Below are 15,436 nucleotides of genomic sequence, written 5' to 3' on the forward strand. Positions count from 1 at the left end.
TGTATTAATCTTCCCTTTCAATCTTAAATTGAGCCAGGTGTGGTGGTAAACATCTGTAATTTCAGCAACCTGGTAAGCTGAGGCAGGAGGATCTCAAGTTCAAGGGCAGCCTCAGCAACTTAGTGAAACTTTTGTCTCAAAATTAAAAATTCAAAAAAGGATGGGGATGTAATTCAGTGGTAAAGTGTTCCCAGGTTCAATCTCCAGTATCAAAAAGAAAAAAAAGAAGAAAACCATAACAAACCTTACACTGATTCAATAAAGTGCCTATTCTCTCACACAAGTATTTTTCTATATGCAAAATTATTCAACATGTAAACTAAGTATTTTTTAAAAATGTCATTAAATTACAACTTTATTACTTTATATTTCAAACACTGCTCCTCATATCAATTACCTCCAACACAGTTAAATCCATGAAGTAATAAAAATATAATAATTACACATACTATCACTGATCAATAATTAACAATAAGCAAAGTACTTACTCTGCCTATAGGGCTCATTGGATGTACTGCATAATCTGAACTCATGTTATAGTTAGAAGCTTCATTTATCATACTTATAGGCCGTTCTTTCTTTTCTTCAGACGTCATGGTTGCAACAGTCCTGAAAATAAAATATGTTAAATTCTAGAACTTACTGTGTAAGTAAACTGTTTTACAGTAATGCTTTCCTGAAGTTAACAAAGCAAGAGTCCTGTTTTCAAAATAACTGGATACTTGTTACTACAGAGTAACATTTAATATTTACAACTATTTTAAACACAATTAACTCTTCTGCTAAACTCAATGTAGTTAATATCATGCTAATTCTAAAAGGCATTACTGAAGATAATCAACTTGGTCATCTAACAGGAAAATTACAGGCCAGGCATGGTGATGTACACTGGTAGTCCCCAGCTACTCAGGAGGCTGAGGCAAGAGGATTGATTGCTTGAGCTTAAAGAGTTTGAGACCAGCCTGGGCAACAAAGCAAGACTCTTGTCGAAAACAAAAAATAAAAACAAAAAGGAATTATAAGAAACTGGGGGTGAGTTCAGTTGTAGAAGACAAGATTACATGGTTGCGGCTCTGGGTTCAATTCCCAGTACCACCCCCTGGAAAAAAGAATAAAAGAGGAATAAGATTAATTATTCTAATGTTAAAAATAAGAAAATGTTAATATTTGTGGCCAGCTTCATAGTATATAAACTTTTTTCACTTATTTCTTTTAATGCTTATGAAATCCTAGGAAATGTACTGAATGGAAGGAGAAAAACTGAGTTCAAATTAAGTTTAATAATTTTGCCAAGTTTATACAGCTTCTTTAACTTTTATATTCTGTGCTCTTGAGAATTCAAACTTTCTCAGTTTGAATTCTCACAAAAATAGCTTCTAAAATTATATTCCTCCTGAAAAATAAATTTTAGGTCATGTCTACACCACATGTAGTTAACAGCTGGGACTATTACACTTGACTGCAACTGTTCAGGTAAGAAAACTGTTCTATTTTACTGTATTAAATACGGATTAGAGCAATCTCAACGCTAACCTCATTCTGATTACAGGCAATGCATGAAACTTTTTACTTACTGTTCATTCACTACAAAAATACAATTGTCCTGTGATGGCTGTCCTGTGACTGGATGTTTGCAGGTCACTTTCCTTTCATTATGGCTGAAAGAATAAAAGAAAAAGATAACATGTAGGCACTTCTATTATCACTAATATTTTGGTAGCAAAACACCCATTTCTTTATTGTAAAATTAAGGTTACTGAACAAAGAAGATGAAATTCAAACCACCTGTCATTTGGAGTTCTAAATATACCTTTTCTACTATCTACTGTGGGTAAATATGTGCAAAAATGCTACTTAACAGTTTTATAATATCACTGAACTCACTGCAGCTTACTCTGATCTCAATTCTTTCTTCTTGATAGTTGATTTGGCATACAATCACTACACACACACACACACACACACACACACACCCCTGTATTATTCTCTAATCATTTTGTCAAAAATGAATTAAAAGTATAAGAAACCAACATATCAACTCCAGCTTTAATTGTTTCAAAGTGGCAATTTTCTATTACGGATGGGACTATCAAACCTCACTGCTCTTGTTAATGTTTTTTAAAATCCACTTTTGTAAAGTTTAAAATTAATTTTAAATTTCAGGATCATTTCTTTTGTTATGTGAGCATTTACATTGCATTTAATACTGCTGAATCTTAAAGTATTGCAATGGTAAAGGGTAAACACAGTTGCTAAGTAATTAAATGAAATTAAAAATGAGTTGAACAAACACTGAGTGCCAATAAGTGAAAAATTTCATAAAACCATGTCTGTTAGTATAAATTCTTTTAATAGCAGATAGAGCACTTGACAGTGTGGGAAGTAGCTGGCCTATTGTTAGGTTCTGACCACTATCCTTGTCACAAAGGAGGAGGCCACGGCTCAGGAGGGACACAATGATTTCCAGCTTTTCTTCAGTTCTACCAAATTTAACCACGTATTCTTTTAAAATTATGCTTTCATCCGATACATGTTATACTTTTGTGTAGTTCAGTGTGATTTTTTAAAAATTTTACTCTTGATTCAGATCAAGAGTGCCATCGGTTCTGTTTTAACACTTGTATAGAAATGTGTTCTAAGATATGAGCATAACACAACTTCACTGTCACTTATGCATTATTTTGCTGTAAGAAGTACTAAGTGAATCTACAATCTGCATCCAGCAGAACTCAGTCACATAAGAATTCACAAAACATATATCTGCATATGCTTCAAACATTTTACCAGCTATTTCAGTTCATTGTCTGTTTTCTGAAACATACTCATCCACATCTGGTGATACAACTTTAGATTTACTTTTAGACCATGCCTCTTATAAATTTTCCCAATAACTCACCAGCTAAAACCCTTCCAATAAAGTTCACTTCTATAAGCAAAAATCACAGGTATTTTTCAAGGCTGGGTATATGTTTGTTGTAGTATTTCTAGCATTTTGTAACAATAAACGTGTAAAGCTGTGATACCATTTTTATTAGATTGCATCTTTATTTCTATGTGTTACTAATGAAGTTTTGTGTTGTTTGTTTTTTTGAGATAAGATCTTTCCATTGTTCAAGGCCTTGAACTCCTGGGCTCAAGCAATCCTCCTGTCTCAGACTCCTAAGTAAATGCAACTATAGATACATGCCATGATGCCCACCTACTACTAAGAATTTTTGACTAAAGCTCCTCACCTCATTTCCCCCTCAAGTCCTGTGATTTTCATTGCCTGATTTTGTACTGAGATATTTTTAGGAATATCCCTGTTGTGTTCTAGCAAAACTGATCACACAACTTCAGAAATTTTACTACTAAAAATGTATTTGAAGCTTTAATAGATAAAGATATTGTGTCCAAATAAAACAATAACAATAATAATAATAATAATAATAATAAATTAAAAAATAAAAAAGGGCTAGGGACATGTCTCATTGGTTAAGTGCCCATGGGTTCAATCCTGGCACTGCCACCACCACCCCCAAATATAAATTCTTGTCAGAGATCTGATGCTCTTTGTGAATAAAAAGGGAAAATGTACGATTTTATATAAATTTATTTCCAAGGTAATCCTTATAAAAGGTATGAAATTCAGGTCTTGATATAAAACATGGCCTTAGTCAAAGAGTAAACTAATTCCTGCCTTGTCTCTGAACTCACTATGGCATGGCAGGAAGGCCAAACTTTACTAAGTATCTTCCAGATTTCCCTCTTCGATATCCCCTAATGTATAGATCTAAACCTGTGATTCTCAACTGAGGGAGGTAGGGAGGGAGGGTTTTATCTCTTGAAGGCCATCTGACAATCTCCAGTAATCTTTCTGAACATCATAACTGGGGAGGGTTGCTGGAATCTATGGGAGCCAAGGTTTTACAATGCACAATGAAGTCCTCCCCAAATTATCTACCCAAATAACAGTGCTGAGGAAGAGAAATCCTGCAATAGACCATCACAGCCCTTTACCAATTAATTATACTGAATAAGCAACATTTATTATTTCTTGGTGTTGCTGCATTTCTCTAGACAAAATGGAGGCAGCAAGAAACAATGGCAACTGAGAAAACAAGTTCTGAAATCAGATGATACAAGTTTGATTCCTAACTCTTCCACTAACTAGGCCATCTTAGGCAAGTTAATTTACCTCTCTGTATCTAAACTGCTTCAGTAGCTTTGCCACAAGTTGTTAGTTTAATATAATCAGAAATACATATATATAAAATTTAGTTTATGTATGTAGTTACATAGTTTAATATATATGTTTTAATTTAGATATAAAATAAGAAAATGTTCTAGGTACCAGGGATAGGAGTGAGCAAAACCTAAGTCCTTGTCCTCATAGAACTTACTTTCTAGTGGAGATGTGTTTATAAATATTAAAAGAATAAACAGTAAAACATGGCCTAAAATATAGCAAGTCTTGAAAATTTATATGTTTTTATTATGAACTATAAGTATTAAATGTATATGCTACCATTATTATAATAACATTCAGCTAGCAACTTAAAGACAGTTTAAATTAGCCCCTACCTAAATATAATCAGGCATCATTTAACAGTGGGGACACATTGTGAGAAATACATCACTATGTAATTTTTGTCATTATGAATCATATAGCATACTCTCTGAAACCTAGATGTAATGTGGCCTGTTGATAAAATCAAGAGATGCCGTCACTGTAACATGGCAGCATTTTACATTTTTATGGTAAACTTTTTTTAAAATGAGGGGTAAACATTAAAACCATAAAAATGCTCCTCTAATATCTCTGTTGTCTCTCCTTTGTGTTGGTAGCACTAATATCCAGAATATACAAAGAACTCAAAAAATTAAACAATAAGATAACAAATAACCCAGTCAACAAATGGGCCAAGGACCTGAACAGACACTTCTCAGAGGAGGACATACAATCAATCAACAAGTACATGAAAAAATGCTCACCATCTCTAGCAGTCAGAGAAATGCAAATCAAAACCACCCTAAGATACCATCTCACTCCAGTAAGATTGGCAGCCACTATGAAGTCAAACAACAATAAGTGTTGGCGAGGATGTGGGGAAAAGGGTACACTTGTACACTGCTGGTGGGACTGCAAATTGGTAAGGCCAATTTGGAAAGCAGTATGGAGATACCTGGGAAAGCTGGGAATGGATCCACCATTTGACCCAGCTATCACCCTCCTCGGACTATTCCCTGAGGATCTTAAAAGAGCGTACTATAGGGATACTGCCACATCAATGTTCATAGCGGCACAATTCACAATAGCTAGACTGTGGAACCAACCTAGATGCCCTTCAATAGATGAATGGATAAAAAAAATGTGGCATCTATATACAATGGAGTACTACGCAGCAATAAAAAATGACAAAATCATAGAATTTGCAGGGAAATGGATGACATTAGAGCAGATTATGCTAAGCGAAGCTAGCCAATCCTTGAAAAACAAATGCCAAATGTCTTCTTTGATATAAAGAGAGCAACTAAGAACAGAACAGGGAGGAAGAGCATGTGGAAAAGATTAACATTAAACAAAGACGAGTGGGGGGAGAGAAAGGGAGAGAGAAGGGAAAGCATAGGGAAATGGTAGGAGACCCTCAATGTTACACAAAATTACATAGAAGAGGATGTGAGGGGAAAGGTGGGGGGGAACAACGGAGAGAATTGAACAACAGCAGATGAGGTAGAGAGGGATGATGGGTGGGGAGGGGAGGGGGGATAGTAAGGGATAGGAAAGGTAGCAGAATACAACAGTGACTAATATGCCATTATGTAAAAATGTGAGTGTGTAATCGATGTGATTCTGCAATTTGTATTTGGGGTAAAAATGGGAGTTCATAACCCAATTGAGTCAAATGTATGAAAGATGATATATCATGAGCTTTGTAATGTTTTGAACAACCAATAAAAAAAATTAAAAAAAATAAAAAAGGCTACACTAAAGAACTTAACAACATGAAAAAAAAACATAAAAAGCACTGTAATAGTCATTTATTATTGTTGTCACATATTATGTACTGTACGTAACTGCATATGCTTTATTTTTATATGCCTGGCAGTGCAGTAGTTTTGCTTATACCGGCATAGCCACAAACATGTAATGTGCAGTGCCATGACAGCAATGACAAGTGTGATAGGAATTTTTGAGCTGCATTATAATTTTATGGTTCCAACGTTGCATACATAGCCTGTCATTTATCAAAACATCATTATGTGGCACATGACTCTAATTGTTTAAAATTCATGATATCCCACAAATAATGGCTTTATGCTTCTGCCTCTTAAGTTAAAAATGAAAAGAAATGTAATTCTATTAAGTTTCAGAGGAGGATGAGTTGTATTTTTATGCTAACAAAGACAGCAGAAAAGAAGTTTCTTAACTAGTAGAAATCTCTCTTAAAAACAAAATGTATGCAGGCATTCCAGAGTTCAGGGCTGAAGGAAATAGGTCATATTCATGAGTTCAGTCTGAAGATCATGCTCCAACAAAGGCCCAAATAAAATGATCAAATCAATGCTTTTTTTTGTTTCATAAAATATTAAGAAATTTTATATACAGCCACACAAATTGTTTGCTTTTTGGCATTATGCCCTTGTCATTATTGCCACAGGTTTACAATAACTGGATAACTGAATGAAAGATCTGCCTCTCTGAAGCTTCTATGGAATTATTATTTCACTTAATAATAATTTTATTTTGAAAGCCATGTCTACCTGAGATAGAATAGAAATTCATTAGTCTATCTAGTTCTTTCTAAATTTTGAACCAAATAATGAATTATGTAAGTAACTACCACAAAACCTGGGCTATGTTATACTTTTAAGCAGAGAACTTGGTTCTGAACTTTCTAGTAGCTGATATATCAAAGAGCTTAGCAATTTACCAGGTTTGAATCAACACTAAATGACAGGTACTTTTATATAAGAGTAACATAAACTGCATGGCAACACTCATAATAGGTTAAGTTGGTATTTGTCTCCATTTCCAGATCATTAGAGAAGAATACATTTCATATAGTCTACATGTTAGTCTTCCCTCAGGGAGACTTATAAAGGAAGTGTGACAATGATATTCCTATGAAAATACCACAAACATACACAATGAACAAAATGTGTACTTCAAATATAAACTTCAATAAAATTATGGGATTAGAAAAAAAGAATTTATTTACTAACATGGTATTTCAAATTTCTAGTTTTAACAATGATAAAAGCTAATAGAACTGAAGAAATTGTTTCATTCTTAATGCAGTTGTATTTCATGTCACACAAGAAATTAAAGTATTTGTGTAATTAACTATGGACTGACAAATTAAATATAGTATTATAACTCTTCCTATCCTACAAAAAAGATATACAAATCTTTGTTGAATGTAAAAATTAAATAAAAGTACTGGATCAAAAATTAAGAGTAATACTATATATAATAAATCAGTACATGATAAATTCTTTGAACCAAGTGTATAAAGAAGCTATTCCTGATTTTAAGAAAAGAACGGCAGCACTGTCATCTTTACTGGGTTGGCTTGTCCTTTTAACTATGCATCTTCATAGGCCCAAACTGGCTGCTATATTACAAGTATCACAAGCAGACCACAAAGTTCAGAATTGAAAGGAAAGTTCTTTGCACACCTTTTTTTTCAAGAAGTTTTGCCAATGTTCCCTGGCCATCTTTCTTTAGAATCTCATTAACCAGAGATATGAAAGTCAATGCCCTAGTCAATAAATGGCAAAAGAAATGAGATCACGTAACACTAATGTTTTTGTTTCATTTCATGTTCTGGACAATTAATAAAAACATGGCCTGGGGTTGTGGCTCAGTGGTAGAGTGCTCGTCTTGCACATGCGAGACCCTGGGTTTGATCCTCAGCACCACATAAAAAAAATAAATAAATAAACAAGTGAAATTAAGGTGTTGTGTTCAACTACAACTAAAAAATAAATATTAAAAAAAAAAACTGGGCTGGGATTGTGGCTCAGTGGTAAAGCGCTCGCCTAGCACAGGTGGGACCCGGGTTTGATCCTCAGCACCACATAAAAATAAAGGCATTGTGTTGTGTCCATCTACACCTAAAAAATAAATATTAAAAAAAAAACCCATATTGGCTATTCTTAGTACCACGGTTCTTTCTTGTGGGAGTATTTATTTTTGTAAGTTTTATTTATTTTTTAACTTTTGTTTCATGGATTTCATGATGCATTAATTTTCTGTCAATAAAATAACCCAGATAATTAACTTATAACAAAAAGTTTGGGAGGTTCTAGTCCATTAGCAGTTGGTCCTCATGAGTTGGGCTGGTGAGGCAGCACTTCATGTCAAGAGCACATGGCTGAGTAGACTCCACTTGCCTCATGGCCAGAAAGCAAAAAAGGGAAGAAGAGGCCAAGGTCCCCAAATGTGCACACCTTCAATGATCTACGGACTTCCCATGGGCTCCACCTCTCCCAAGAATGCCAACTGTGGGGACCAAGCTTTTACCACCTAAGCCTCTGGGGAACATTCAAGATCCAAATTTTAAGTTACTACAGTAACTAGTATAAATTTGATTCTGTTATTTATTAGTTGTTATTAGTTGTACTAGAAATTAAACTCAGGACCTTGCACATGCTAGATAATTGTTCTACCACTGAGCTACATTCCCATCTCATAGATTTTTTTTTTTTGAAGCCGAGGGTGTTTAACCACTGAGCCACATCTCCCAATAATTATTATTCCTCTTCCTCATTTTAATTTGAGACAGGATACTGCTACATTGCTGAGGGTCTTGTGAAGTTGCTGAGGCTAGCCTTGAACTTGTGATCCTTCTGCCTCAACCCCCTGAGTTGCTGGGGTTACAGGTGTGCACTACCCAACCTGGCGCCACGTTTTCTAAAATTTAATAGATAAATACTGAAACTGCTATCAACATATTACCAATAACAGTTAATATCATTCTTCTGAGTGACATATTAGTCAAAGCAAGCTTAGTCAAAGTAGTGCCTTAGTAGTGTTCAACTGTGGCAAAATCACTGAAAATGCATCCACTGTGCACAAAAAGAAATTTATAATAGGATACTATGTCCCAAATAAAAGACTTTGGTTGTCTCTTATTAAACTCAGATGAAAACCCACCCATTTATATGGTTTGTTATGAATCATGTACTTTCCTTAAGGGAAAGAGAAAAGGATTTAACTTAGTTTAAGAAAAACAGGAAAGCATGAGGAGGTTTGGCAGCTTCTGCCTGGTAATTCTTCTGGTAATTCTTCTTTTGTGGTAACAAAGCCAGTATCATGACTTTTGGCTTTTATGAGGTCCAATTCAGTGAAAACTCCAACATATCCACAATGTTGTTAAACTAGAGAGGGTCAGAAGAGGTGCAGACACTATGGAAGCTATTGCATGTTGCTAATTTAGGTAGAAAACTGTGCAGTAAACAGTCCAGATGTGTGCTTATAACCCTTTTTATCTGTATCCTTCTACTCAAACAGACAAGTTATAGTTTTGGTATATTCTTAATTTGGCTTTGGTTTCCTTATACCAATGGACAATTATACCCTCCTGCTTCTTTTAAAATTGAAGAAATTTTATCAGTAGAAATCATACAGTAACTAGTCAAATTGAGATCTAAGTAACCAAATATAATTAAGGTTAAAAAAAAAAAACATGGTTGTAACAATAAATTAGTTCTGTGATGGCCCAAAGTAAATTTTTTTTGGATATTGCTGGGGATCAAACCCAGACCCCTGAACATGCTAGGCAAGTGATCTATGAGCCACATCCTCAGCCTCTAAAGGAATTCAATTAAAGGTAATATTTTAAGAAGAAAAGGAAAACTCTAAAAGCACCCTTTCTTGAGACAAACAATTCTTGAGCCTTGGTTATGTGAAAAAATAACCAGAGTTAGCAATCTGAAAGATTATAATTTTTTTTTCAAAACATGAAAAGTATATATTTCCTTTCCCCACATTTAGTTCTAAATGCCATTTGTCTTTAACTTAGAACTAACTGCTTCCAGACATCCCACTCAAACCTCAATGATTCATTTACTTACCGTGCACAAATTCTCCTTAAGGTCTTAACCCTTTATTTTATATCCTTTCTTCTTGTGATTTATAAATGAATAATCTCTGATTTCTTGTGTGTGGGGGTTCACTAGGTATGAAAATCTCATTTTGATGCTCACCTCTAATAACAAATATTAAAGTCCTCACTGTTACAACAGCTATCACTTGAGCATCTCTACTCAGTGCTACCCACACATTCATATGTCACACACTATTGAAACTTGATAACCCTCCTCACAGGACCTCTTTGCTGTAGGCATTATTATCTGCATTTTACAAATGAATAAATATGAGGCTCAAGGCATTTATGAGGTTGACATAAGCTATGAGCACGACATGCCAAGTTGCTTCCTTTTCAGATCCCTTTCTCCAGTTTCCCCCTTTCCTCTTACCACAGTTAATGAGAATTTTCTTTTCTTTCCTTCATTTCTGTTCAATGGCAAGAAAATAGAACAAAACTGTACTTTCATTAGCTGTCCTTCTCTTCCTCCACAGACAACAAATGAAGTGTGGTGCACATGCAGCCTCCATAGCTGCTTCTCTTCTCTCCCTGCATCTCACTGCCTCGCTTTACCCTAAGATCATTTCCATCTGAAGCTCTGTAATGATACCTTTTCCATTTCCAATTTAATTTAAAACCCAATGCCTTTTTTTCTATATTCCTATCCTCTGAGGCTTTGCAATCATTTTCCACTCTTAGTCAGCTGCTCAGAAAAAAATTATCACCACAACAGATTTAGAAATGTTACCTCACATTCTCCCAATCACGGGTACCAAAGAACAGTACAAATACCAAAAATTGTAAAGCATGTGCTATACCCTCGAAGAACAGAAAATCTGGCTTGACCCAAGCAAAGGAGGGGGCTTAAACCTCAGTAGAAAAATATGAGCATGTTGTAACAATGTAAGCAAAAAGCTATAAAGCATTATTATTGATTTGGTTCAACAAATAAATAGTTCAAAGCATAAGAGCTCACATACCAACTCATCTATTTTATTTGGTTATTTTCAGGTAATTTCTAAATAATTTTTTGAAAAAGCTTTTTAAAATAAAAACATGTACATTAAAATCTACAATATAAACAGTTTGTAATGGATTTTAAAGAATTTTGGAGATAATGCAAGAATCATTCCATTAATACATGTAGTTAAAAACAAATGCACTTATCCATCCTGAGTGTTACATATTATCATTTGATAAATTAAAAGCAAAATGGCTACAATAATTTAGACAATTCTTTCATCTGTAAGGCATTTAAATGAATCTGAACTTAAGACGCTCAAATGCGAAGGTTAACTAGTGCTATATGGCTAAAAATGAAATATGATTCTTAAAATGTCCACACCACTTCATGAAAGTAATTTTTTGCAAAGTGTTCAAGAATTAAGTGCTACATTGGTGGCCACTAGAAATTACCCTATGTAATTAGAAAGCTAATAATATCTCAAATACTGTTTCAGTGCAGGCTCATATATTCCCAAGATTTTTTTTTTTAACATTTTATTCATTTCTTAAAGGTTCTTTTTAAAATTGAAAATAAAAAAGTACACATTTTCATGTAAATGTGTTGTAGAATTCCAACTCCTTTGAAAGTATCCTAACCTATTTCATTGTAACCATCTTCTTATCTATTTAATAATACATCCTTGCTGAGCCTCACTTTTCTATAAAATGTAAGCCAAAGACCAAATTGGGGGCGGGGTGGTAGTTGGTCAATACATGACTAATAACAAAATCTCTATCCTTTTGAAAAGATAAAAAGAGTACATGGTAAGCACCAAGGTATATTTTTTGGGCCTAACAGAAGTCTTACCAAAAATCAGCTGGACTGGAATATGCTAGAGAACAGAGTTCTTTAAAGAATGTTTAACTGCATCACCATCTTGTTTAAAAAATTGTTGGCTCTCTACTCCAGTTTTAATGTGAAGTAATGACTTATACACAACTATAATTTAATGAATGAAGAGCACTGAAAATGTGATCTAAAGTTAATATTCATTGTTTAATGATCAACAGTAGAAAAATACGTATAAACTTATACAACAGAATAAAAAGATGATAGGGTATATTTTAATAGTTTAAAAGAGTACTTACTATTTGAAAAATTACAGAACAACTTATATATGTTTTTACTAAAGTCTTAAGAATTTTTTTGAAAGGTGCTGTGGCACATGCCTATTATTCTAGCAGAACGATGACAAATTCAAGGTAAGCAGTAAGACCCCCTCTCAAAATAAAAAATAAAATAAAAAGGATTGGGGATATTGCTCAGTGTTAAAGTTCTCTGGTTGAATCCCTAGGCCCCACCCCCCAAAGATTTTAAAAATAAAACTAATAAGAACCCCACCTAAGAAACAAGTTGATAGTAAGAAGTATTGCTCTACTAACTTAAAAGCAATAATGTGGCATTCAAAAATACAAAACCTAGAATATCATCAATTCAGACAACTCTACTACTCCCTAATGAATGCTAATTAGCAAGATTTTATTCTAACATGTATTAAATAGACATTTACTATACTAGTAGGAAGGAAGCAAACAGCAAATTAGAAAAAACTAAGTTTAAGCACCAATTCTTACCATACCACTTTAGATAATAACCTAATTCTAAACTACACATAAGTTGTGAAAAAGTTACTTTGAAGGGATCAGATTACTTTATTGTACATGAAACATTCCTTTTAATAAATCAAACAGGTAAGAGTTTAATGTAAAAAAGCTAATCATTTAACTATTCTTCATTATACAGTTATTTACTTATTTTCAGATACTATATAAGCTTTATTAAAACAATCACTGCAAGAACAAAAATCAAATGATAATGCTGTAAAACAATAGTAAAAAAAACAATAGTAGACTTGCTTTCAAAATGATGCACAGTACAGCAAACACTTTTTTTCTCCCAGTACTAGGGATTGAATCCAGGTCCTTGAGCATGCCAGGCAACTGCTCCACTGAAATACATCCTTAATAATGTTATTATAAATATAAATAAATAACCACAAACAGTGGCATAAGCATAAACAAAACACAGAGGTGAGACTGATTAGGGATTGAACTTGCTTAGAAAAAGAAGACCATGGAAAGCATCACATGTGTGATGGCTCTCTGAATGAGCCTGGTGGGTTCAGCAGGAATAGTCAAATATGGATAGAGTTCAGAACCGACTAAAAAGATGAGGGTCAGGCATAGACATATGGTTGAAAATCTAGGTCTTAAGTTTTCTTTTTCATGTGAGTTTCAAAACAATGTATTTATTCCTAGGTTTTCTATCACTTCAATTTCAGAATAATGTATTTTTTAAAATTCTGAAAAGATCCAAACATAATGTACTTTATATGATCCACACAGAACTTACTTAAGGCTCAATTTAGTTAAGAAATCATCATCTCTGAGCACTGAGAAATTTCGCTCTTACAGATGGGGCAAAAGTGGAAATCCAACCTGGCCCACTTCCTACAGCAGGACAGACACTACAATGGCAGTATTTGACACTGGAGAAACATTTTCTTCTAACAAGAGTATAAGGCATGGCATGTTATCAGTTAGTTTTGATCATCAGAGTAAAGATGAAATCTCTCCAATACAGATACCAAGATATTTTCCTCATTCGTTTAACTTGCTTAGTCAACTATTTATTCATGTAGAAATATTTATTTAACATGTAGATGCACAAGGCTTTGTACTGTACACCACTAGGAAACAAAAATGTAGTTTAAGACTCTAAAGGATAAAGATTCAACTGAGTTTACCAGCTAAATTTTTTTTAAAAAAAGAACAGTGCAATTATACTTTTCAAGCAGGTTATACTACTGGTGGAAGACATTATTATCCATTAGAAAATAGACAAGTATTCTATTTCCTATCACTTTAGACTCAGGTAAAACTTTTATGTCAATTGAAAGTTATCTCCCTGCTCACCACCTTATTTTTTCCCCTCATTTTGCCAGATTTAATTTTCTATTCATTTAAAAAAAAAAAAAGCTGAAGTAGCTTCTCCATACTTGAACTTGGTAGCAGCCAATGACCTCTGATGTCATAATGCCTCAAAAACATCTTTGTCTAAAATGCATAACAAATGTATTTCATCATTACAACAGTAATTTATTGCCTAAGTTTAAAATATACCATACCGTGTTAAAATATTTTAAGTAGATTCATATTTTTTTCATGATAAATTTATTTTAAAAAAGAATTAAAATATTCATGAATTTTCCACTTACGGTGCTTAAATTTTCTATATTTGGGCAGAATCTTAGCTGGAAGTTGAACATTCTGCATCTTAAAAAAAAAATGGATCGTGAATTAAGGCTGTCAAGTTATATAAAATGAACTTGAAACCCTACTTCTACATTTCTAACCTTCTAAACATAGTAGTCTGATGTCCTGGGAGCCATAATATGAGGTAGAGATTTATTCCTCAAATTTGATACTTTTGCATATTAGCATAAAAATTAATTTAGAACATTTTCTTTCACATAAAAACATGCAAAGCAAGTCTTACTCTTCAAATGCTTCAGAAAACTGAAGTAAAAAATATGTTTTTAAATAATTTCTACAATGCCCTTTTTTCAACTAGACTTAAAAAGTATATGCCTGTTTTTTTAAGGGGAAACTTGAGAAATTCTTCTAAAAGACCTTGAAATCAAAGACTGCTATTGAACTTTCATGAAAATAATTATGCCAGAGATGTCAAAATATAAAAAGAGAAAAACTTTAAAGGCTTTAGTTTATATAACTAGAATGAAATTAAGATAATATCATTCATTATAAAAAGGAGAAAAAGAAATTATAAGCAAAATAGCTACTCCAAAACCCAGAAACCTTGTATAGCAGAACACTAATGCTTTCAAACTAAACATAACAGTGCAATTCAAAGAAATGTGAATTTGTAGTTAATAAGAATCAGCATATTTCCCAGCTTCTATAATCAATGGCTGTTTGGCATTATTCTTTAAAATTTCTAAAATTCGTTTAAATGCTGAAATACTGTCTATAATATATAATCTCCCAGGATACTGCTCTTCAATTTTAGGTTAATAAATATTTTCAATCCCATCACTGAAACAACCCCCAAATTAAAGAATTCTTAAAGAGATATCATTATTTCAACTGTTAACTAGTTTAGAACATTATTAAATTGTGTATTAAAGAAAGCATTATATAATGAATATCACCGAGCTTCTCTATAGGAATGTGTGAGGAATTATTTATCTAATTTTCTTTGAGATTGAAGGAGGTAAGCTTCTGAGACTTTATTTAAAAGTCTTTAGGCTTTGAAGCTATTTTTGACCACTACATATTTATGCAGTTTTAAGTTTAGGAGAGACTACAGGAAGGACATTTCTGACTCTCACATC

At 33.4% G+C, this 15,436-nt stretch overlaps 1 protein-coding gene across 1 annotated transcript in view; it reads right to left on the reverse strand.

The window, feature by feature from the left end:
• Plekha5 (pleckstrin homology domain containing A5) overlaps window positions 1-15,436 on the reverse strand; it is a 233,190-nt gene that overhangs the window by 95,545 nt on the left and 122,209 nt on the right. Inside the window, exons 4-5 of the mRNA XM_077798245.1 lie at window positions 1,575-1,658; window positions 489-609 (exon numbers count right to left, since the gene is read on the reverse strand). Coding sequence (XP_077654371.1) covers window positions 489-609; window positions 1,575-1,658 — 205 coding nt within the window. The remainder of the gene's footprint in view (window positions 1-488; window positions 610-1,574; window positions 1,659-15,436) is intronic.

The sequence above is a fragment of the Urocitellus parryii genome, chromosome 5, assembly GCF_045843805.1.
Source record: "Urocitellus parryii isolate mUroPar1 chromosome 5, mUroPar1.hap1, whole genome shotgun sequence".
Taxonomy (NCBI): domain Eukaryota; kingdom Metazoa; phylum Chordata; class Mammalia; order Rodentia; family Sciuridae; genus Urocitellus; species Urocitellus parryii.